The 26,093-nt window shown below is 41.1% G+C and overlaps 1 protein-coding gene across 5 annotated transcripts; it reads right to left on the bottom strand.

Annotated features, from left to right (window-relative positions):
- Window positions 1–1,164: 1,164 nt before the first annotated feature.
- Window positions 1,165–25,186, bottom strand: mid1 (midline 1). 5 transcript variants are annotated; one of them, XM_028392960.1, is made up of 11 exons: window positions 25,087–25,186; window positions 11,765–12,486; window positions 10,061–10,120; window positions 6,206–6,301; window positions 5,569–5,676; window positions 4,424–4,572; window positions 4,218–4,345; window positions 3,415–3,558; window positions 2,731–2,892; window positions 2,437–2,644; window positions 1,165–2,150 (listed from the first exon to the last, which is right to left on the bottom strand). In XM_028392960.1, exons 2-11 carry the CDS (start codon window positions 12,428–12,430, stop codon window positions 1,802–1,804), a joined length of 2,070 nt encoding a protein of 689 aa, XP_028248761.1. In that variant the 5' UTR covers window positions 12,431–12,486; window positions 25,087–25,186; the 3' UTR covers window positions 1,165–1,801. The 5 variants fall into 5 exon arrangements, with proteins under 5 accessions (XP_028248761.1, XP_028248764.1, XP_028248762.1 ...); XM_028392963.1 differs by lacking the exon at window positions 25,087–25,186 and adding an exon at window positions 19,659–19,849; XM_028392961.1 differs by lacking the exon at window positions 25,087–25,186 and adding an exon at window positions 18,138–18,338.
- Window positions 25,187–26,093: the final 907 nt, after the last annotated feature.

The raw sequence follows: 26,093 nt of genomic DNA, 5'->3' as shown, positions 1-26,093 counted from the left end.
TACAAAACAAAAACTAGAGCAACAGTCCCATAGACATGGCAGATGGAATGTCTGGGTGTATGCTGTCTAGCAGAACATTAATTAATCACAAAAATAAATAAATAAAAAGTCCAGCAGGTGGAGCCCTGGGGAACCTTTTTCAAACTTAAAAAAAATAAAAATGTTTTTATTTATTTATTTATTGCCATTTAGTAGTAAAATTTAATTTGTCTCCCCCCTAAATACTTACTATAATACTGTATAATCCCAGCATGCAGGAAGTGTAAGTGTTGAGTTCTCTTATCTCCCGGTACACAGCGCTTTAAATTTATCATCTGCCAGTTCTACTGTGTGAGCTTGTCATGTATAAGATAAAGCAGTGAGGAACAACAAATCATTTGCTTGGATTCATTTTTATGCTACAGTGTTTTGTTTTACCTCATGAATGATAGTAGTGACTGTATAAATGTTTTGGTGATGAAATCTTTAGAAACACATTCCAATAAATGTCTTGTGATGAAGGGTGTTCTCCACATTTGCCCCAATATACTCAGAATGTTATAAAATTATACAAAAATGTTTTTTTTTTATTTAACACATTCTTCACTGGATGACTCAGGACAGATCTCTTTATGCTTAATATGTTACCAAAACATTTTCTTCATAAGATTCATTATCAGATTTGTTTATCACTGTGAAAATATGTTAGATATTGTAAAAGAGAAATTATAGTCGAAACCTGTGCTGTGTATTATACTTACACAAATAGCCTCCAGCTGTTCTTTAACACAAAAATGAACGATCACATCTTAAAACCCAGTTGTGGTGGCATTACATGGAGGAGGTAGTGTTGAAGCTTTGTCTGCAGGGTGTCTCACGGGGAGGTCACAGAGAGTTCAGACATTTTCTTCCTTTTTGCTCTCGTCTACTTAGTTGAAAGGAGACGCTGCAGAATTCAAGCCATGTTACTCCAGTACAAAAAGAAATGTCAGAGCAGATCTTGTCAAAAGTTGTATTGTGGTGCATTGTGGGTCAGAGTGAGTCCTGTAAAGCCAGACTGACACTTACTGGTAGGGGTAGCACTTACTGTTTTCAGTGCTAAATGAGACAGGATATATCCAATAATATAATCACAATCAGGCACATTTAACTGACAGTACATCATAAAGCACGGAGGATGACTCACACAGGTAATCAAGTGATTTATTATATCTTGTCAAAGAAATGTAAAAGTGAATATTGTGATGAAGAGCTAGATGCATATTCCCTGATGTTAAACTGCATACTAGAGGATTTACATAATAAATATTGCTGCATTGCCTGATTTCAAATTGTTTTAAGGGAAACAGTACTTCAGTATAAGTGGATCTATTTAAGTGCTTTTTCCTTTTAATTCAATGACAAACATTTTTAAGTGGCTTACAAATTGCTTAGCAAAAACCTGGTCTTGTCAAAGTGCTAACATAGTTCAACAACAATATAAAAACATGACTCCAGAAACATCTGAGCCAAAGTGTCTCCTTGTCACTTGCATTTAGTGTGTAATATGAACTTACATTGTATCCGGAGCACATTTTAAAGTGTAAGCAAACCACCCAACAGACTTATGTACATTTATGTGCAAAGCAAAGAAACACATATACAAATGTATGGAAAGAATTTCTTAAATAATTCCAATGAATTTCAATCAAGGCTTTTTAAGGAATGGACACAAAAGGCCACTGCATCTCTTTTGGCTACTGTTTTTAGGAATTATCACAGTTTAAGGAGGTACAGGCAATCTGGGCTGTTTTTTTAGACACAAACATCAAATCCAGCAGGATCAGTTGTTGTAGTCTGTCCCCTCTAAGTGATCAGGGATAGGCAGTCCGCTCAGGATCGTTAAGCACCGATTCCACACGTTGAACACGGGGCAGACTGGTTGAGCGAAGGTGATGTCAAATGTATACAAGTGCTGAGAGCCAACGGCATCATAGAAAGACAGAGAACCTGAGTCATAGTCCAGCAACACCCCAAGACGCCGCAGGTGGGGGGAGGGATCGATGGGAATCTCTTTACTGTTGTGACGCACCACCCATGAGTTGTTGCAGCGAGACAAAACCCAAGAGGCTGAGTTTTTGCCCACCCACTCATGCTTTGGTGCTGACTTGTAAGCAATTCCCACTGCAAACCTGTGAAATTATGAAAGAGTAAATGTAATTTGACCTCTCCATTTCTTTACTCAACAAAATAACATGTTTTAAACAAATTGGGTTATTGCAGTATTATTATGTTGGTTAAAAATGTATTACAATGTATTAGCTACTATATAAACAGTGTTAGCAGGCTGATCTGCAGTCAGCTAGCAATTAAGCTAAGTAGGCAATTCACTAGGTAACAGACTGACCAGCAAATATTCCACTAAACACTCTACAGCCATATCTCCAATGTAACTACAAAACAATTGAATGCTTTTACCATGTGCTTCCTCCTATTAAAGCTTCCCAGTAGTGGCGGCCACTGTCAATGTAGACATTCCCTGTAACGCCATAGCTGCTGTGGCTGGAGAAGCGGTCCTGACTGTGGCTCTTCTTGGACGACGTCTCGTCCCTCTCGACTGTCAGGTTGTCATGGGACACCCTCAGCTTTCGGTGAGCAGACTTTGGGTCCAGTTTGAATGGCTGACCTTGAAATAAGGCGGAAATGTTAAAAGCTGCTTTGTAAAACGCATTCACTGAAGTTCCTGTGAGGAATTCTGTGTTGTGGACCTACTGTTGGTCTTAAGTTTTCCTGGTTCACTGCTGCGGTTTCCAGCCTGGTTTATGGCCTTCACAATGAAAATATACTTGGTGCCACACTGGAGTCCATGCACAGTGTAGTGATTCTGCTTGATGTTTGGAACAATCATCCAGCTATCAGCAGAGTTGCATAGACCTGCAGCCAAGAAACACAGAAAATCTCTGACAAAGACAAATCTATCCACATTTGGAGACAATGCAGCATGGCTGTGTGCAGTGTTTCAGTCTACAGTTGCTATTTTTGACAATTCAAATATTGTCACATTACCACTCACGCAAGAGGGCTTGAGCACTAGAAGAGGCAAGAATGAATTGCTTGATCGAGTGTGTTTTGGCTGCATTAGAGCAATCAATTCCAATGGTCTGAACCCTGAGCTAGCTCATGATGTGCATCTCGATGTAAATCCAGTCTGACTATGATTTTTTTATCCCTTCAGACTGCAAAAATTATAGTGTATTTCAGTACAACATCTCATTACCAGAGCAGATGTCTCCTCCCTTGCTGCTACAATACACTATTATACATGGATATTGTAACATAGCCCAGAATCAGTCACATCCTTCACAGAAATCCCTTTCAAATCCTTCCATCATTGTCATCCTTTTCCAATGCAAACATTACACTGAGCTCCTATTAGAAAGCTACATATGGACTTACTGACAACATTAGACTGGCTGGTGAAGATGGCGTACTGGAGTTCATACGATACCACAGAGAACTCATCATCAGAGGTCCAGTGGACGGTAATTGTGTCATATGAAGCTGTACATAGCTCCTCGCGGATTACCGGTGGATTTGGTGCTGCAAAGAGAAAAGAAAAAGTAAACCTTGTACAAAGAGAGTAATGAAAGCAGAGCGGATTTCATTCTGCACACAACATCAAAATAATGAACCAAAAAAAAAAATATGTTGTCGAATTGTAGACCCAGTGGTGGATAAATAGCACCTTCTATTTCAGTTTTTTTTCCCTATCCTGGCAAGTGTAATTAATCTGTGCTGGAGTTCCTCTAGCTATTACAGCTACAGACCCCATGCAGAGTTAAATTCATGCTGCACAACAGGAGTTGAGCATAAACAATCAAACATGTTTCATTCAGCAGAAAATAAAACTACCGTTGCCTAAAATATGTCAGTTTTCTGCTGCTCACTAACAGGCGCACAGTTGAAATATAAACTCGCTGCTTCTGTCATTGTCAAAGCTTTTAAATTATATGAATCTATCACTCAGTGATAAGCTGTGGAGCATTTTATGTGCGTGTATTTTGATAAAGGTACTCAACAAAAGAAGAAGAGTGTGCATGAGAAACGACTGCAAAATACAGCTACAAAGTGTAACTACAGGTGCTGTAGATTGCTGTAGATTATAGTAATTTACATACAAGCTTTATATTTTATTTACTATTATTATTATTTTATTTTTTATACCAAACAAAACACTGTGTGCTCAAGATGTGACTCACCTGTGAGGTAATCCAAGCTTTCCAGCATTTTCTTCTCCCGTGTGAAGTCCAAAGCAAAAGTATCGAAGGTGTCATTCAGGTTGATTTCTGGTAACAAGATTTGAGAGGATGCTGTCGCCATGGACACTCTGATAAAGAAGGACAAATGTTGTGAGACAATGGCAACATTTTTATCCACTGTATCTACTGTTTGTTACTAACATTACCTTTCACAGATACTTTTAGCCGTCTGAAGGAAGCGAGTGTGGTCCGTTTCCTTGAGAGTTTGGTCAGCCTGAGTAATGAGGGAGGAGGACCTCTCAATGCACTGCTTGCAGCTGCCTATCTGCTGGGCTAGCTTCCTCAGCCTCACAGACTGGGCAGACATGGGAAATAAGGAAAGCTTGGTAAATAACCAATCAATCAGGCACCAACCTGCCAAGATGCTAGACTGGGTTTCACCTTGCCAATTAGAAAATCTTGCCTGAGAAAAATTAAATTTACGCCTGTGACAATCTAATTTTTCAGTCAGCATTCTCACAAGACCACAAGCTACAACCTGTCTTAGAAGTCAGTCTTGCATTAGAGGTGTATTTCATCCTTCATAACACTGCCATAGTAACTAGACCCTCTTAACCTCTGTGCCTCTACAGCTTAGTGACTGCAAGCTGACATGAGGCACGGGGTGAGGAAGGAAAGAGTCCCCCTTTGCAGAGGACCATCACAGGAAGCAGGGCTGATCTTACTCTGACACTGAACATGACACAGCACGCCACCACCTCTCTGAGGATATCTAACAGCGGAAAAGCAAAGGAAACGATTCAAAAGGCTCAGTGTAGCACATTTTCTTTAGACACTGTGGTATTCACAAAATGGATTACTGACACTGAGGACAAAACAAAGCAATAAGCTCTGGGGAGCTTATCAGTACAAGTACCCAGCAAGAATGCTGATGTAAGTATACAGAACCCCAGAAAAGGGCCACATATTTTTTTGTCCTATTTTAAACCAGAGGGTAATGTTTCATTTATTTTTATTTTACTTGGTTTTTGCAACTGCATTTCTACTGAATACAAATGTCAGAAGTTAGTGGGATTTTGGTCCAGTGTAAAAGGAGCTTAAGACTGCAGTTTTAAAACTTCTGTACAATACACCTCTCATTTTACGAAATGTGTTATATTTTCTCCTTTAAAGCAGTTTTTGAAGATGTTTTTTTTTAACGCAACAACAGTGATTTGTTATTGCTGCATTCTAATGAGAACTGCTTGGTTGGATGTGGGTGTATATGAGGAGGTGGCAAGGTTATCAAAGTGGACAAGGCTATAAACAAACAAACAAAGGTTATCAAGATACAAAAGGTGATAAACAATACCTTTCCCTCCTTTATCTTTGTAGCTATGATTTGTCTTCGCTGCTGTATGATATTAATCAGCAGCTCACACTCTTCCTGCAGCTTATTTTCTTGCCGCGCTGCATTTACCTAGATAGAACACAAGTATAGATGAAATGATTAAAAAAGTGTTTAAATACAGTGCAAAATTTGTTCAAGTTTGAACTCATTATAGCATTCATCTCATTATAATTTTACTGCAAAGCCCATGTGACATGAAACCAGAAAAGTTGACCTTGCTTACAGATTCTCTGCACATGTGAGAGCACAAATTATGAACGTAACACACACATTGCCTGCTGTTTAAAATCTGCATTGAGGGCAATTAAAATTGTAACAGGTTAAACAATTGATATAACATATACTGTCCTTTATTTGACTGTTTGGGGAATCCCATAATATCTATTCTCTGTTTATAAATATTCATCTAAAATTAGTAATTTAGTGCTGGAATTATTGATCCATATACTAATAGGTACTCAATCTTGTTGACATGATAAAATGCTGCTTTCAGGTACAGTAATTCATCACGGTGTTAATAATTTAATGAGTTGTTGCCCATGAAATGCCATGGAGGCTGAAAGCCCCCACCTGAGAGGGAACAGATAAACAACCTCACCTCCACATGTTGGCAGGTTTGGATAAGTTTGCCCATCAGACTTTCCAACTCACTGGTCCTCTTGATTAGACTGCTGAGGTTGGAATCCAAGGCTTGCTGCAAAACAAAATTGAAAGGGAATATTTTATTATGTACTAACCCCCCACCCCCACCCCTACCCCACTCCATCAAACTGTAAACAGCTGAATAAATCTCGCAGGAGAGGTAGGTGAATGGGAAGATAAGGACCATATCAGGCCCAAGTGTACTGAGCACAGGAGAGGACACTCAAGGCTGCCACTGGATATGACTGGTCACATTTGGGCTCTGATCAGTGTGAAGCCACCCGCCCACCAGTGCTCGAGAGATCCCATCACGCAGCCTGCTGAGGCCGTGGAAGCTTAGCAGAGCATCTGCCAGTGATTTGGACAACTAAACCCTGGCTGTGTTAATCACTGACTCAGATCAAAGGCTTACGGTTCAAATTTAATCTCTAGCTGTAATTGGGTAGCATGATGATGAGGGACTGTGATGGTACAAAATGAGTTCTGATATTGCAAGTATTAGGTAGTGTCATACATTCCTCAGTACACTCAGTGTACACAGTTGTCTACACAATGCAAGGAAATGCATGGCATGATGTGTTAGAAAATATATCTGTACCCTGATTCAGTCCCTGTCAACACACAGGTAGGAATTGAGTCTGAATTTTTTTGAGGGGGCTAAGATTTAATATTTACATAACAGCCATATTATCATTATGATCATTTCACATTAGCATCAGTGTCAGTAAATAAAATAGCTGTTGCCAGAGTTTATAGACAGGAAGTTCCTGTGGCTCCTTGAGGTAGGTTGTGATCTGTCACAAATCACTGGCTGGATGTCTGGCTGTAAGTGTCACCCATCTGCCTCAGCTCCTCCTACCTATGTTTCATCTCTTGACTGGGAGGTTAGCGGACTCTGGCACTGCCATAAATGGCAACAACTTAAGTCACCACACTGATCTTCAAAAAACTTATGTGTGGTGTCACAAAGGGTCTGTCCATCTTTATTTACAGTCCAGTACATTACAGTGTGAACAATTTTAACAGAACCAGGTCCTGCTGCTACTCTCCAAAAGATGTGGGGCATTGAAAAAACACAAGTGACACAAGTAAATAATAAAATAGATTTCAGATCTTGTGTGAGGTATGGTACTAGTCGCATCTAAAAATTAATGAAGATAACTCATGGAGGAACACTGGCCAGACTTTGTGGGAAAGAAGAAAGTGTGTGTTGTTAGAAAAGGAAGCACTTAAGTGACATATTTGGAACACGTCCTCTGTGTGGACAAGAAAAAGTGGTATAATAAGAACAACTACGAGCCTGTTGTCTGCCAACTGTCTGTGTCCATGTTCACAGGGGAGCGTTATGCCAGACTTATTCTTCTAAACTGAAAGATTAATGCATAATTATATAAGTGGATGTTATTAATGATTCAATTCAAAACTAAACTTTAGTCCCACTTTGATGTTCAGCAGCAGACAATACAATCTAAATTAGCATCATTTGCTCATTTGCCATGGTCTAAAGAACCTATGCTTTCAAGTGAATAAAATAAAAACAGAAAATGTGCTTGTTTTATTGCATTACTAAAAGCCTTTATGTTCTAAGTAGATAGTAATCTTTGTAGCCAGAATTACAAAGTGATGGGAAATCCAAAAATCATTTTAAAGAACTGATTTCTGAGATGGATTTTTGAACATTATGAGGTTTTCCCTTTTAAAGGAACATTTCCAAAATGCCAAAAATATAATCCTGGCCATCAGGCATGATTTACTTTTAAAAGAGCATCAGGTAGGAGAAGCCTGCAAAGATCCTGAAGCTTGGAGCAAATATTCAGAAAAACCTTTTTCTTGTTACCATTTCTCGTCTCCATTGTGATTTTATAAGGCATGAGTCACGGTGTACTAAAATAGCAAAGGTTTTCTTTTACTGCTTTCATGAATATGATTTATTCATATGGAAAAGTGAGTGATGAAAGCTATTTCAGATACTGTGCTGCAGGTACAGGTAAGGTGAGTTAAAACACACTAAAAATACCACATTAATCAGACTGATACTGAATCTTTAAAGACTCCACTGTTTTGTTGCTTTTTCCCCCCTGTTACAATAATAAAGCCATAAAGCCAAATAATAAAGAAAGAAAGCATGAAACACAAAGTGAGATTACATTTTGGCATACTGGTTCTTAGTGTACCTAAAAATGTCTTCTCCTGTAACAATAATGTTTGGACAGCTCTTTCTATTTGAACTCTCTTTCCTAAAATCATTTAAACCTGAAGAGAGAAAAGAATAGCAGCTTCCTTTTGTGTGTGAATGCTTCTGGTCCCACACCTTTGCATTGGCCAGCCTCTCTTCCTTCCTCTCAGAGTCCGGACAGGTCACTGTCAGGACCTGCATTTTTATCCTGTGTCAACATTTAAAATTTTAACTACTGGCTACCCCCCTTCATCCTGTGAGCAGCGCAGGTCCTAGCTACACATCTGGGACTTTTTACTCTGCTGCTGGCAGGTTAAGCTTTTACTGAATCAGAACAACACAATTTGATTGATTCTGTACAGTATGTTCTCTTTCATTTGAATGTGTCACAATAGGCTTCCTTGAATAAACTCATGTGATAAGGCTGTTAGTTGTTTCCTCTAAGAGCAGGTTAAAATGAGGGGGCTGAAAAGACTTGTTAGTTATAAAGTGGGAGCATTGAGCTGCTACTGACAATAGCTAATAACAGGCATTAAATGGACTGATACATTTCTGACAGAAAAATATTTTCTTTCCATCACATTAGAAGCTCTGGGTACAATGGCACGCTAAGCTTTCTGCTAAACAGGGAAAAGTCATTTCATTTGCTGTACATTAGCTCTACTTACTGTTGGGCTTTTATACAACTATAATAGCCCACCAAATATTTGCTGACCCCACAAGAGAAGAATATATCATGTCATTCACACATAATGTGGACCGTCAAAAAGGTATGGTGTATTACCAAAATAATTCATGGTGATTTTTAATAGCTCCTTGCTGCTGTCCCTGATATTAAATATGTCAGCATGGTGCAGCACATAAAATTTCATTAATTTAATTCCCTTACTCCATTACTTGATTCTGATTATTCTGTGTGTTTTTTTCCCAATAATTTAAATGTTCAAACGCCAGTGTGGCTGGTTTGTCGGTTTTGCATGCAAGCTCTGTGATTAACTGGAAAACTGGGGTTTTCCCTCAACATTTCCACCGTTCCTGTGACCTTAAACAGGAATGCGTGTTCATTAAAACACACAAGTATGATGTAAAAACAACTACAAACATCTGTCACAATTTTTAAAGCAGGCTTAAGAAGTAAGACTTCTTTTACACACATATGCCTTTATTCAACCACAGTATTCCTTTGTGTGGGAATTTTTGTGAAAAATGTGAGGCACTGTGGCTGTAAACATGTGACAAAAACAGCCAACAACTATCAACAAGCTCAGCTGCAAGCCACCTGGATCCTGTTCTGCATGCCACTAGAATAAATAATTTCTCTCTAAAATGGGAATTGCTGTTTCCTCTCTTACTTGAAGCTTTGGGCAATACATGGAATATGAGGTCAACAAGGTTTCCAATAAAATAAAAAGGGAAAACAGATTATAGTAAAGAAGATAAAGTGGATTGAGTCTGTCTTAATTGACAAATGCTACTGCTACACACACCAAGGCCACAATAAGGTATCTCATCATTAGGTCCATTTGAAACTGGTGTTGACAGTATTTTACTTGATCTCTTGCAAAGTGTCATCCAGGTTTTTGTGAATATTTCACAGTAAATCTGCCCTGAATGTGTAATCAAAGAAATGATCACCTGGTCTGCCTCCGGGTGTGAATGATCACGGCCCACACAGAGAAAGCGGCCAGGAGATTTCTGCACAATGACAGCATGATCAAACAAAGCAGAGAGGTTAAAGACTGACCTATCTACCCAAAATTTTGCAAAAGAAAAAACAAAAAACGATTGTTTGCATCCCAGTTCCACTGTGACCGAGCATTGTGACAGAGAGAAATGGGCACAAAAAGGGGTGTTTTGAGTGTTACTTGTGATACATAAAACCATCCCTTTGTGAGTCATGCATGAGAGAACTGTGGAAAAAACACAAGAGGACTCTCCTTTTTCATGCAGTCTCTGCCATGCAGTTCTCTTGACAAAATTTGGGATGAATATTTACTGAACTAGAAATCTGATTCCTAAATTAAAACAGTAAATGTTTGATGATCTGAAGAAACTACAATGCCGCTGACACCATGCGAGTTGGCAAAATCCTGAAGTCAAGCTTATGATAAAAGCTAACGATGAAAGTTTACAATGAAGGGAAAGCGGAGCCACCTTTTTATGCTCCAGCTAACAGCATCCTCTCATGTCTTATTGATGTCGGCCCATCTTCTGAAAGTGAGCAGTTCCACTTAACCTAAAACTGTGAAAGCAGTTTCAGGCCCTGGCACTGTTACATCTAAGAGCGGCCAAGTGAGAGACAGCTTCCCACCCACCCACGCACTATTGTAAAATATAATTGAGTGAGAATAAAGTGATTTTGCAGTTATTTATTTTACACGCCAGAGACTGTGTGAAGTTTACACAAATGCCGCTGTAGATCTGCTCAAAGTAGAATTTTTCACTGTAGTACTGCAGTTGTTGTGCTAGCAATTAAAATCACATTATATTTTTTCAATTAGATTTAAATCATTCAGTAGTTTCTTTCTATAAAGCATTCGGGTGTTAATTACTAAACTGAGTAGTTACCTGACAACAAAAGAGGAAGTAACTACTAAGTAATTCATTACTAAGAAATCATTTAAGAAAAGAGTCATTCAAACAATCATTACAAAATGGCTGGATATAGAACTGTACAAGGAGTTACCTGGGAAGGGGACCTCAGAAGAATTGTATTACTTTCTCTTAATAATAACTGGTTTTGCAGATGACCCTGAAGGTCCAGGCATTAGAATTTTCAGCTCCTAATTTGAATGGATGATGGAGTGGAACGTTTTTTGTTGTCCACATTGTTTTCTTCTTGTAAGCAAGAGCTCTTAAAACTCTTAAGTGTTAGATGAATCATATTTATATAATAAATAAAGCCGTAGTGGAAAACAGCTGGCTTAATGTTACCATCCTGCACTTGCTCACTAGAATATTATCTGGTTTTCAGCTTATCATTTGCCTGATTACTTCTGAATGCAGCATCGCTCGTTTCTTAATCAACTAATCATGAAAGACAATACAAAATATGATTACTGAAGAATTAGTCGTTAAGTAGCAGTTAGTTAATCATCCCTGGGAATAAATGATGAGGGAATGAAAAATGAGTCACTGTTACCAGCACCTGTTTCATATAAAACAGACAAAAAATGTTCTTGAAGTTGCCGTTTTCTTTTACGCTTTTGTAATGAGCTGTGATTGTTCTCACATCCATGTTTACAAGTCTATAATCAGGCAGGGTGAATTCTGTGAGGCAAGGGGGAATGTGTTATGCACTGGACTACACCATACATCAAGCTACAAATAATTTCTTACCTTGAGTTTGTCGTATCGATCACTGAGGGCTGCTACCTGATGGTCTCTGTGTCGGCCAACCAGTTTACACAATGCACAGATCAACTGTTCATCTGTCACACAGTACATGTTGACCTTTTCGTCCTCATGTTCCAGACACATAAGCCCTCGCAGATGGGAGTCCTGCAAGGGTTCAATTAGACGGTGGCCCGTGAAGGGTTTCTTGTTAGGATGGGTGGCCTTCAGACACTCCTCACAGTACGACACCTCACAAGTGACGCAGGTTTTCACAGCATCCTGTGGAGGGTCCTGCTCACAGAACTGACACTGCACCCGGTCACCGGGAGATGTCATGGCTTTGCTGTCAGGGGCTGTTTTCTCACGCCGAGTCTCGTTGGGGGAGTTAGGTCCACTCAAAGAAGCCTTCTGGTATCGGTCAATGATGTTCTGCAGTGTCACGTTGCGTTTGAGTCCCTCTAGGCCCCTCTGGTTCAGGGTGATGACATAGCGACAGGTCGGGCACTGAAAGGCACTGATGGACTGAATTGGCTCACTGGGGGTGCAGTGGGAGACGAGAATTCGGTGGGCGCAGTTGAAACAAAGACTGTGAGCGCAGGGCAACAGCAACGGGTCCTCAAAAAGCTCCAGACAGATTGGACAGGTTAGCTCTGACTCCAGCGTTTCCATCTTCAGGCAAAACAAAGTAGAATTGTCAGCGAAATCCAGGGAAGCCAATTAGCTATCTGTAAAGATGACAGAAACAAATTAGAAGATAATAAATGCAGTAGAATTGTAAACACTCCTTAAACAGGTGGTAAGGTAGTTAACTTTACTTTAAGGACATTCTGAGACTAGCGACAAAAAATTTTTAATTTACCAAGAATCTAAAATATCTCTTAATCATAATAATCAAGATCGTATGATAATAAAAACAAAGTTATTCATCCCTCAGAAGTCTCTGTAAATCGCTCTGATTGTAATTTCATTCCCATTGTGGGATAAATATAAAAATATGGATAGTATGTAAATATTTGTAGAAGATATCTGATTATGGAAATTGGAGAAAGAAAACTGCCAAGCAAGACTATGCGAGGAACAAACACGCTAGCATAATATACATAAACATGTATCTGGCCTTCGTTTGGCTGAACATATAACGTCAATGATGCAGCAGAAGCTCATTTTAATTTGGCACAGGAATAGTCTGGCCTGTCCGCATGTGTTCTCCTCTGACGCTGTAGTCCGTAGACCAGCAGGCCGGCGAGGACTGACAACTCAGCCAAGCAGAAGTCCATTGGCCTGCTTGCTGATGGCTGGGGCTCCACACCATCACAGACACTAAGCCTTTGTTCCCAGCCAGTCAGACACCCCAGCTGCGAGTAGACACACTGTGCTCACAGCGTCTTTCTCCATGTGAACTCTCTACCTCCACTCATTATGTGTGAAGAAGGCAAAAGCTCATTATCAGGACAGTCGGGGCACAAGTAGCCTTTTGAAGTTAGGAGGATACAGCAATTATACCTCTGAAGCTACAGACCTGGGTTTGTTCTTTCTATTCTATTCAAATCTTCCCAGATATTCAGTCGTCCCTGCTGTACTGTATGAGACAAGAAGCAATTGTTGCACTTGTCTCTTGTGACTGTGATGCATCTATGGGCCTTTGTTTCTTTGATATTCTTGTTCATTACACAGCAACAGATGCAGGTAGCTAGAACTCAAGGAGTGGACCATCAAATACCCTCACATCAAACCTTATGGAACAGACAGTGTCCTTTTTTTTACACTTTAAACTACAAATTTATACAAAAAATGAACTACTGGCAGAACATTTTGAGACACAATGCAACATTTTTTGGCACACTTCTGCCTCTGCAAGTCTTGACAAACAGGTTCAGTTAATGATCCAAGCAGGCTGCCCTAAATATGAATAAAGAGCTTTGTATAATAAACACAATGCAAAAAATGTTAATCCTCTGATGTCATCATGTAAGGTATAAAATATCTCCAAGTTAAAAAAAGCCTGTTAAACAACACTGTAGCAAAGAGCCCTTGAAAACTGCGTTACAGCCCCCGAGTACATTACGTGCTCCTAAAAGCTATCTCATTCATACACAGTTTACTTTACCCACCGATGGATCTCGCCCCACTTTGCACTGCCGAGACATTTTTGCTGAAGGAAAACTTCTGACCTAAATTAATCAAAATATGTTTACATAACAACACATGCACCAGTCACAAACTCCAGCATGCTTGTAGAGCTCTATGCATCCAGATGGCAGGAGTTCTTCGCAGCCCCAGTAATAATCCTGCAGCAGAGCTGTCATTAAAGCGAGAAATTGAGCAAGAGAGGTAGCAAGCACAACAGGAAAAGTTGCCCGACAATTCCAGGAAAGCCAGCTCCACCTACAGCTGGAGCTCTGGCCAGTACTGTAAGAAGAGAGAGAGAGCGGACAACAGTGTGTAGAGAGAGGGAGACAGTGTGCATGTGAAAGTGAGAGAGAGGGAGAGAGAGAGAGTCCAAATCAGCAAATAAGCAGAGGATCAAGCAGAGTCCTCACAGGCAGGTCAGTGTCCTCCCAGCCCTGCCCATTCAGAAATTCAAGGATCAGTTTCAGGTTGCCTTGTGTGACTCTCTCTCTCTCTACTCTGCTTCAAGCTGCACAATGGATTGGAACTTTTCTTGGCAATCCCACCAGGGATTCAAAGACAAAGGCTGAAGACACAAACACAGATGAGAGGGAGCCCGAGGAGCCATTTGTGATGTGGGACAGAAGGTCTGTGATTCCCTCAGCATCCAATAAGCGAGGTGAATCAGTGAATTATATCACAGCAGCACCATATACAAGCTTTACAGATTGTCAACTGACCTAAGTCTCTTGCAAAAAAGTGAACGACAGTCAGCATCTGCTGACTACGAATGAATATGTGCGTAACATCATCTGCTGAGTCTATCCCAGCCGGCCCCTCATGCAGGAATCACCAAGGTACCATCTGCTTACCATGTGCCTCTATTTCCAGACACACCCCTGCTGCGCTCAATTTCAATTCTCCTGTCATTCAAAGGAGTCTCCAGAGAGGGACCGTACACTCTGAGAGACGGATACACACTGTAAATATTAAAGACCTGCTAAAATTCAGAGCAAGCTGCAAGTACAAGCCACTCTACTTGGAAGATACTCTTGGGAATGTAGCTGGTAATTCCCTGTTTATTTCAGGACAGCCTTGATGCAGGAGGGACTTTAGTGTCACGAAATGAGTGAATGAACAAAATGACGATCAAAAAGATGGATGGCTGAATTTAAGATAAACCTCATCACGTCTGTCCACCTTTGCCAACACAAAGTAGTCACAGGAGTGCCATGAAAACACTTGGCAGTTGAATTTGAGCAGCTGTTCATGAGAATAAGAGGTTCAGTTATGGCAAAGTGGTCAAAGCCACACTGTCTACATATTTTTATATTAGGTTAAGAGTGCAATACTGAACACATAACTTCCTGAACACGTTTTTACACGTACCTGAAGTGGGAGAGTCACTGGCAATTCACCTATTCTGCCATTTATGTATGAGGAAGTGCTAGCAGCACAGGCACATTTCAGCCACAAAATAGGCATATTAGGATACAGTTACCTGTAATTTAACCACAGTGCAGAACATCATACCATGAAAACAGTCTATTATTGACACTGAAATTCAAAGGTAGCCGCAGTTTAGCTGAACACTTCTTCAAGCTGCGAGCTAACTGCTTAGCTTAACTGCTAGCTAAATATCGATTAAATGCAGATTACCCTGTTAGCATAGGTAGTAGTAGCTAGTCTAGCTAATTTAGGTCAATTTTTTATCAAATGTCCTTTTAACCCACCTTTTTACAACGTTTGAACCCCCTGAAAACAACCGCCGCTCCGTGAAGTAGGTACAGCAGATTATTATATCTTTTCACCCATGTCAAGCGATGGCAAAACGGTGAATGTTAAAAGTTTAACCAGCCTACCTACCTTTTCAGGGCATACAGGGCCACATCACACAAATCAAACTGGAGCACAGAACATCAGTAATGATAGATATTGTATTCAGCAGCATACACACAAAGATGAAAAGGCATTAAGTATGAAGACCAGAGAGATTAAACTGTCTGCAACAATCAGATAAGCTTGGAATTGTAATCACAGTACAATAAGCAGAAGCCCATATCTAGTCTGTATTCATGTATTACTTTAGGATCCATGTTGGCAGATTGTGTGGAAAAAAACAGTATTTACATGTAATTTTCAGCAGTTCTGCAGATGTTTACAGCTGGATCTGCACACAACTGAGTTAACTGTGTGAGTGCCAAAACCTAAACTTGAGTACAAACTTAACACTTTATATTATTAAGGAAGTAATGGGTCATTTAAAATGAAATACAATCACAATGTCTCAGATATGAAGACAATTTCCTACTTAAGCACTTTCTAATCCTGTTGGCTATGGTCTTTTATCACCCTTAATAATAGCTCTGAAGCATGTAGCCTATTCAGAGACTGAAAGAGTGTGATTGCTTCTTTCCCGGGGCGGACACCTAACATATTTATCTGTAATCCTGTCTCTGCAGCGTGGCTGTGACCAATGCACGGCCCTGTTGCTGCTCCCTAAAGCAGCCAGCTCAGCAGCCGGCCCACTCAGACCTAATGTGATTTACAGCTGTGGCAGCAGAAGCCAGCTGATTAGACTGACAAATCTACCTGATCTGCAGCTGCACACATTACTGAGATTAGCTTAATAAGAGGCTGGCCCTGACCAGCCGCCTCTGATACTGTTATTTAAATGATTACTAGAGGACAAGTTAATTACAAACCTAAACGTTTACAGCTACTGAATTTAAAACTCATCTGTCAGACAGATGTTATGGAAAAGAATACCAGTGTCATGAGTTTTTTTGCTGATGTAATGAAAGCAAAGTTTGACCCTCAGTCCAGAGTGAAGAGGAGGTGGTTGTATAATAAGCTTCAGCTGAAAATCTATAATATCTGTAATGAGTTTCTTACAGACTCAGAAATGGTAACAGAGGTCAGCCAAAGGTCTGATAAACACGTTAATTTTCTTCTCCCTTGTATATGCTCGCTGTCTGTGCCACACAGTTCATCCCTGGTCAGCATCAAAAGTTGCACCAAAGCTCTCTCTCTCATTTCCTTCCCGCGGCTTGGCAGCAGGTGGCTGCATCCTTTCCACAACCACAGGAACTTCACAGAATGTGACTTTCCAAGCACGCGGCTGCTGGAGCCTCTTTTAGAAAAGTCCAGACAGGAAAAAAAAAGAAAAGAAATGTAGCAATCACTGAGCTCAAAACTATAGTAAATCAAAATATTCAACCCTGGTGTTATGTTTTTTTTTTATCTGTTGTCCCTCAAGCGAGGACAAGCAATTTGCTGGGGTCATGCAGCAAGAATGATGATTTTCTGCTGTGGGAAAACACTCAAAGAGTGACACCATGTGGCTGACTTGTGAAAGGCAGCTGGTAAAGTCATTTGTTTTCATAAAACGTGCAAAGGGCTGCATGTTGTGACATTTTTCAATTAGGAAAATAACTCCTCCTAATTTAATTTTTATCAATCCTAAAAAACAAATCCAGTAAATCCCAGCCATCCCTCACCTACAGTAAATGATACACCATGCCTAAAGACCCCTCTTAATGTGTTGCCATGGCGACGGCTTGATATCTATTTGTCACACGAGTGATCAGAAGCGGCATGCTCTCCTGTGAGAAGACAACTTCACATTCCTTCTCACAACCACCAGATAAGTTACTAATTAAAAGGGGGCGAGCACTGACTCACCCACCATGTCCCACCATGTCCCACCAGGTCCCACACCTACTCCCCGTTAGATCAATGTGCTTTTCACAGACTGAATCCAGATGTACTGCCAGTGAGCATGGATTGCAGGGTGAAAATCTTTTATCTTTTTAGTGGAGTCAAAGGTATTTTGTAGGTCATGAAGGCAGCCAGATTATGGATGAAAGAGTGGTTTTATCTACCTCGGTGCTGCAGTGGATCTAATAGAAAGAGAAGCTGTTATATTGCAGTGTATGGTGACTCTTAGACAGAGGCTGCTGCTCAGGCTTATGTATTTTAGGAACAGCTACAAAGCGTAGACATTGAAAATCTACTTTGTCTCAACACCCACACTCTCTTTGACGCTTTTTAATTACAGAAATCCCCCCTCGGCCTCAGCACTTAGTCATCTTATCCCTCAAGTATTATCCACACTTCACACACATGAAGAAATCTGTGAACGCAGCTTGAACAGATCCCTGCCTGCGAGCCTTGGAAACTTTCTGATGACTCATTGTTTTTGGTTGAAAAACACTGAGTCATAACATGAAGATACATATAAATACAAACTGCTCTTCTGACTTACCTGCCACATGATTACAGCCTTTAAATAAAAGAAAGAAACAGGAGAGCCCGCTCTCAAAGTGATATTCAGGCTCTGCAAAGCGGATCCACTGCAGCGGGGTGAACTTTGAGTACAGAGACTTCCACTTTGTGTGAGTTTCTGACCCTCTAACCCTTCTCCTCTCTAAAGCCTTCTGAAAAACAGCAGAACTCCTCTCTTCTCTCTCACTGTCCCATCTACATGCAGTGGGCTGCAAATTGTAGTATCAGCCAATCATCTGGAAGGGGCAGGACTTTTCTGCTGGTTTCACTCTGGGCTATCAGAGCGTGGTGTGTTGCTACAACTCTCAACAAAGCTTTACTGTCATCTTCAAAGTAAACATACTGTAGATAACTGAGCTGCACACCATTCAGCACATGAATAACATGTTTTTGCATCATATCAATAAATGACATTTATCTAATAAAGTCAGGCAGAATTTGAACTGCTTTGAAGTCAACGCTCCCCAAACTTCGTCTGGATTATCGCAGCTGGAAATGTGTTTCAAGCTTAAGGCGAGATCCAATAACCAGCCAGATGAAATAGTGCATAAACAAACACGTAATCAATTATGATTATACTCTGCACAAAGGACAAAAATTGGGAAACCTGTCATTTGTGTTTGCCTCACTACACTGCTGGTTGTCCACATGTTTATTAAAAAGTATATTAACCTTTATTTATATAAGTGATCACACACTATCTTATATTTCCATGTGGGCACATTGGCTAAAAAGGAAACACACAGGAATGCAGTGCGGTTGTGACAGCTGACTCAGATGTAGTGTTGAGAAGTTTCAGATTGTTGGCATCATGCTCACCGTGGAAAATGCTCCCAACACAAACATGTGGTGTATGACACCACTGGCATCCACATAGTTATGGAGTTTCTGCATCTGTGCTGTATGAAGGTTGGAGGCGGATGCCATCACCTGAGACGAACCCGTCAGCGCAACGCTGGGTCAGAGTATCTTCATGTAAAGCACATGTAAAGCAAATGTTTATGTGATGGAATAAGACCGCAGCACATAAGGAATGGATTGATTCAGATTAAGTAAGCCGAAAGCTCCTGCCAGGAGTTCCTTGTGTTTCAGTTTAGCCTCGGAGGCATCAAAAAACTATGAAAAGAAATGCGAGATAAAGTTAAACAACTTAAGATTTTCAGGTATGTTAAGGAGGGTAATGAGTTGAAATGCAGCAAAAACACATTAACCGTCTGGGTAATTGCAGGAGAACCTATGCAGTGTGGAAACACGTGCAATGAAGCGTCAAAAAATATTCCATCTTGCAGAGTTGCAGGGGAAAAAATCACTAGACACCAGCTACCCCCAAACTTCAGCACTCTTACTTGTTTTGCATGTGATCTTAACTTTCTTGTAAATGGAAGAACAAAGTGCTGCATTTCAAATACTTAAAAGTACGCAGGATACTGTGAAGCATGTTTCATTTTAACTCTCTAACAGCCAGAAGTGTCATCCACTGAAAAATCAGACCGTGCCTTACCTTGCAGTCTGTTAGTCAGTCAACCAGACAGTCCACAGTCATGGGTGACAGATGAATAAAGCCCAGGCAGAAAAACACCAGCTTTCCTCAGAAGCCTCCCTTCAGCTCCCACTTTCTGTCTGGGTTCTGCTGCTTCATCTGCCTCACTGCTATCTCTGAAATTCTCCTCACACACTGCCTCTTCTTCTCTAATCCTCTCTAAAGGAAGCCGAAAAACTGCTCCAAATGGTTCAACCAGGCGTCGACTTCTCAGGCTTTTTTTTTCTCTCCCCCCTCTTTGTATTATTTTGTTGGCTGGGATCATTAACTTAGTCCCATGAGAACATAAGGAGGTAAATAAGCCCCTTCCCCACTGCGTTGTGGGAGGCTGTCAATCACATGTGATGATGATAAGGCGGTGGTGGGGAGGAGGGGGAGGAGAGGTGCTTTTAGCCTCTAAGGAAGCACTCCTGATTGGTCACCGGGGAGCAGAGGTGCCCTGCATGACAAATGGGAGCTCTGGGATGGATGGGGATTCCAAAGATGCTCAGCTGAGGTTACATGCACATTTATAATAGGCTTTTATGCAGCCCTCTCATTTACATGTCGTTTAAGTGAGCGATCAAATGTGTGCAGCTGAATTCAAGAAAAATGTTGACTGAGTAATGTGAGGGTCAACATGGATAATCACAAGATCTTTGGTACAGTCTGGACACTCAGTAAGGGGGACTGTGAGGGAATCATAAAGCTTCCGTTGCCATGGTAGTGTGGCAGGAGCAATGATGCATCTTGGCACTCGAGCCAAATGCCACTCTAATCTTTTCACTGGCAAAACCCTCAGCTCTCTCTTCACAGCTTGTTTGTTTCTCAGTCAAGCCTGCTGCTGTCTGTCACTGTCCAGTTCCTTCCAAACACCCCGAGCCAATCGAAAGTCTGCTGCATTTTGTAAGGAGAGGAAATGTGTAAAAGACACTTTTAGACAAGAGCAACAATACCTGAGAGAGAGAGGTCACCCTCCTCCCAGTGACCACCACCGAACTCTAAAGGCCCCTCTAACAACACACAAATTAAGCATGACTTCCAGTGCGACTCCCATGTTTGGCTCGCTCTGCACCCAGCACACTAATGGATTTGTAAACAGCACAAATCCATTTTCTATGTAAAGCACACTGACAGCAGAGCCACTTTATTCTCACATCACTTCTTACATACACACCACCTCTCCGGTGGTTTACAACAGCAAGGAAATCAACAAGAAAGCCGATGTCCATGGCCGTACGGTGCTATTTAAATCCTTAAATGGTCTGCGAAACAATTACTTCTCACACTCAGAATCATGTGCAATAAAACGCCATAAAACTCAGGACACTTACATTGATTTCTTTATATATATTTATATATATATATATAATCTCTCTGACATTTGAAGCTAACGCTTTTTAAAAGGTGAAAATGGTTCGCTGCACTCTGGGGTCAATCCAAAGTCACGCCCCATTCTGAACTGTAATAAACATTAAGCGGAAAAATGTCTGTTTCTGTTTTAAAGCATTCCATAAAAGAAGAAGAAGAAAAAAGAAAAGAATTGTCTGGGCTGCGGTTTAAGGAACTGTCCCCACCTCGCCTACTGAAAGCACAACCTGATCCACAGTCCTTCCAGCTTTCTGTGGCTTTCAGTCTGGAAAAAAATGTGTATTTCTGTAACTCAAAAGATCAACTTTTCCTCTTTTTAAATCCAAATATTTTGCCTCTGCTGTGTCCAAACTTTAACAAAATAGAAACTGACAAAGAAAACAAGCCTGCAGACATTGCATGGATAATAACAATTGTCTGGTTTTATTTGTATGTATGTGCATAAGTAGCAATCAAGATGCACTTTGAGTGTAATCCTGGTGAAATTACTGTGCTGCATTATACTGTACACATACTCCCTTATCAATAAATAACAGCACTTTCAAAATAATTATTCAAAACAGATGAATATTCATCCCCCATTAAATAAGGCCATTCGCAGCCTGAGGCTGTTCTCTCGGTTGGTGATAGTTGGCACATCAAGCTGTATTAAATGGAGGAAAAAAGACTCAAACAGGGGGCAGAAACACCCCCCCTGAAAAAGTAGATAAGAAGTTGGCTATGAAATCCAACGTTATATAAACTTTGATGTCTGAGGGGGGAAAAAGGGGTGAGGGTGAGGGTGGGGAGGAGACAAATAAGCAGTAAACGATGTCATCCTTATCCTGCTTCAAGGCTCTGTCTCACCTGTGTGTGTTTAGTCATTTCTGACTTGATTCAGGCTGAACAAAGGTATGAGAAACAACCATGCATGTAATCTAAGGTTAAATGTAAGGTAACACATTTGGAGTGGAGCCATGTGAGTCTTCAGTCAGCAGAAGAACAAACTGCATGTGGTCAAAACAAACCCCCAAGAGCAAAACCAGAGCAGCCCATTAAAGCAAATTAGAAAATAAGCAGTAAATCGGACTTACATGCTACAGTCCACAGTGATCCTCTCAAAGCACAGGAGTGAGACGCAACTCCCACTGACAGCTCAGCTCTCTATTTCAGTAGCACATGGATGAAAGATTAAACAAAACATACAGTAGCATCCTGGCTAGTCTCTTTCCATGCTCCCTCCCTCATTGCTGATGCTCCCCACCCTGCCCCAACCCCAGCCTTATGCTCATGTGAGCGTAAAACATGCCCAGGAAGCGTCACTTCCAGTGGGCCATTTCATGGCTACTGTTTCCATTAATGCTCGGGGTCCACCAACCCCCCCTCCCTTTCTCCCCCCTCCCATCATAAAGGGGTTGAGCTCTTGCCCCTGGCTCCACACCCACTAAGACAAAGGGGTAACAAATGGAGAGACAAAAGGGGTGGTAGGGGTTGGGGGGGCGCGCCAAACCTTGGGGACCACGTTCTGATGAGTTTCTAACAATGTAGCCAGGCCTTGAACAGATGGGATCAGTCTCCAGGGCTGCATGCTGCACCGCTGCATTGACTATTACACCCTTACAATGAATGTTGTATTTATCTGCCACTCATAAGAAAAACAACACAAATTTGTCCTCAGTACGTTTTGTTAACCATTAAGGCCCCATTAAAGTCTGACTCTACATGCCTAATTGAGTTAGCACATGCTGCGGCGTCTATATTGTCTTTCTGAGTGATCTAAGCAGAGATGATTATTTTCATAACTAGGATGGAACAAAACTCACTCTTCATTTATGCCAATAAACAATAAGATGAAAGCAAGTCCTGCTCCCGTCGTGGCAAAGGTTCAAGATTTTAATTGCTTTCATCCCAGAGGCATGCTGCCCATAACTAAGCAACAAACACACAATCAATCCAAACATCAACCAAGAGTGAGTGAGCACGCTAGTACCAGTATACCAAGCCAATTAACACGTTATCTCTCAGCAGAGGTGTTTCTCAGCACAGTTTAAGGTCGCAAAGAAACCCCCCCCCCCTCCCCATCATTAGAGCTGTTTATGTTGTATAGTTGAAACTTTTCCTCTTCATGTGCGTTTGATGTGCTTTATGATTAGCTGGACGAGCATATAGGATTGTTCTGGGCAGTGGCCTGGAATTGATTCTCTTCTTCTGACTTTAGTGCGGCTTCGTCAGAGCTGTGTTCATGGTTTTGCCCACAAATCAATCATCACCCCGCCCCCCCTCTCTGATATGGCAGAAACAGGCACACTCTGAGAGATATAAGTGCTTTAAAGTCTCTGTGTTAATGTTTAAATTGTCACAGAAGTTAGTCATTTACTGGATCATGGGGCCCAAAGATCCACTCTTTAGTTAAGAACAATAAAAGCCTACACTGTCTGCTGTTTCTGAAATTAAGCAGGAAAAACTAAGGTCATATGTTATGTTTAGTCCACACCAAAACCTCATAGCCTGAAAGTTTTAGTGTTTATTTTTTCCTGACAAAAAAGAAGTATCCTTCTTAAAGGGTGCGGTGACCGCTTGCTACATTCTTTGCTGCTTGGAGAAGTCTGTAATTGCTTCCAGCTTCTGAGGGAAACAGAAACCAACAGTGTCACGTCTTTGTCATGAATCTCCCACTGAACTTATCAAACGCTGCGCTGGAGGAAGCACTCAACCACTCTCCCATATGTTAATACTGCCTAACACCAGAGCAGCAGCGGTTAAAGACACAGACCGGCCCAGCGCTGTTTCACTCTGCAGTCAAGAGCTCCAATTGTTCCTCTACTCTCAGTTAGAGACACTGCACCGCTTACACTCAAACCTCCCACACTAAGATTTGCTGGAGGAGGTCTGAACATCTGTTGTGGTGTGCTGTGTTCATGTGTCCAGGGAGGACTGTCAGAGCCAAAGGCAGAAGCCCAGCTGTTGGGATCTGGGCTGGCTGCATCTGGGCTGAGGGGTGTTTTTGAAGCACTCTCTGCTCAGGTTAAGATGTTTTTGACAGTGTTGTCATGGTTACAGTCAGCAGTGTCACTGATAACCCTGCCAGCGTGCAGACATAAGAGGCCTGCTGCTGCTGTGTTACAGACGTTCTTGTCAAACTGATCACTTTTTCTGCTGTTGCTGTGTACGTTGGCTCTCACTTACACTCCATCTACATGTCAACAGAGCATTCCTTCAAGACAGCATCCCTCAGTGTTGGCCTGCAGACTATTCTGTTCTTCATTGCAGAGGTATCAGTGATAAAATAATATTATTCAGCTGCACGGGGTGGCGAGTCCACACGCAGAGTCACACGCCTCAATTTCGCCACGCAGGACCTCATTTTCATCCACAGTCATGCCAGTGACCCAGCATAAAGCTCTTACCCTGCCACAACAAGCCAGTGCAGAGAGCTCACAGCTGCTGATGGAGCTGACACCGGTCACTGTTTTGTTTATCATTTTAAGTGAAGGCTGAAGAAACTTACGAGTAATGAGAGACGAGTGAGATTTTAAAAAGGGACAAAGGGATAAGAGAAAGAACGCTTTAGTTCAGCCTGTTAAAAGTGAAGCAATAGCAGATCCAGATGCTTGCATAATACTGCAAACCCTAAATGAATTCACCAGAAGTTATTTGGAACAGTTACACATTTTTGTTCTCTCCTTAAACAACATGACATTACTTTAGTTACCACCAAAACCCAAAAAAAGGAGAAGATTTGAAATCACAGGCTCCTCTGTACAAATACACAAAAACTTGGACTGCAAGTATGACAACAAACGTCTTACTGTGCACAGGAAATATTACGGTTGTGAAGCTGACACATCAATAACTCAGCTGTCAGCAGATGCATTTGCGGAAAAAAAAGGATGAACCGATTATTAACAACATGTCTGGCTTCCCTTCTGAATGAACAGTCCCCCCTCTTTGTACTGATGTGTGTCCATCCATGTTTATTTGCGGATTCATTAATGATTTGCCATAATTTTCATTCGTGAACAGAATTTGATCCTCCGGATGTCATCAAATCAGACCTTACCTGCTTCTCCATGGCTGCTGTGGTTTGTGTGTCTCCCTGATGAATAAATACTCTGCTCAAACAGAGAATGACTGTTTGGCAGCTGGTACGTCCCCTGAGGTTAAATACACAGGAGACAGAAGGTTGAAGGTGTTCTGTCTACATGTACACTCCCCCTCCATCGGGGTGTGTGCCCACACATACCTCACTGACACACACTCTCATCTGCTTTGCAGGTTTACACAGGAGCAAAGGGAAGAAAAATACTTAACCCTTTAATGAGCTGGCATTATAGAGAATAAGGTTATGTATCTTAATATTTTCGCACAAAATGTGAGTGAACCTTATATAAGTCACTCACAGATATATGTGTAGCTCTACTGTGTCACCAAGTGGAGGAAAATAAGGATAAAGCTTGAGGATTCACAGCAGGCAGAAAGGAGGAAAAAAAAACTTTGCTATTAAGCAAGAGAGAATTGGTTTTCTCCACCCTAATGAGAATTCATCCTGTGAGATAGATGAGTCAGTGTGAAGACACAATTCCATACTTGCAATAATGAGATCATATTTGAGGAATTGGGTGTATATCCCTCAAGTGGGGAAAAAAAGTCAAGAATTTTAGCCAGAGCTAACCTTATCTTAACAAATTTTCTACTCATAATAAAATAAAATTACTGCATTATAGCCGGAGTGCTGTAAGGCAGAAAAAAAAGAAAATGACATGGGTGAAAAACAGAGAACTCTCCCTAAATCACTTCTCCTGGGACACACACACAGTATTTTAAGGCTTATGTGGCCGGGGTCTGCTCAAGTAATAGCTGGACTAAAAACTAAGGCATGGATTGAGAAGTTCTGCCACTTGGGATGAAATCAGAAAAGCTCAAGTGGGTTGAGGGAAAGGAGCAGTACAAATCAAACTTAAGAAAATGAAGCCACGTATACATAATAATAATTATATACAAAATAATAGACTAATCAGCTTGTGCACCATAAGCCATTGGGGGAAATCTGCACACATTTTCCCCCAC

The sequence above is a fragment of the Parambassis ranga genome, chromosome 21, assembly GCF_900634625.1.
Source record: "Parambassis ranga chromosome 21, fParRan2.1, whole genome shotgun sequence".
Lineage (NCBI taxonomy): Eukaryota > Metazoa > Chordata > Actinopteri > Ambassidae > Parambassis > Parambassis ranga.
The sequence above is the reverse complement of the archived record's forward strand: the minus strand, read 5'-3'. Positions and strand labels throughout refer to the sequence as shown.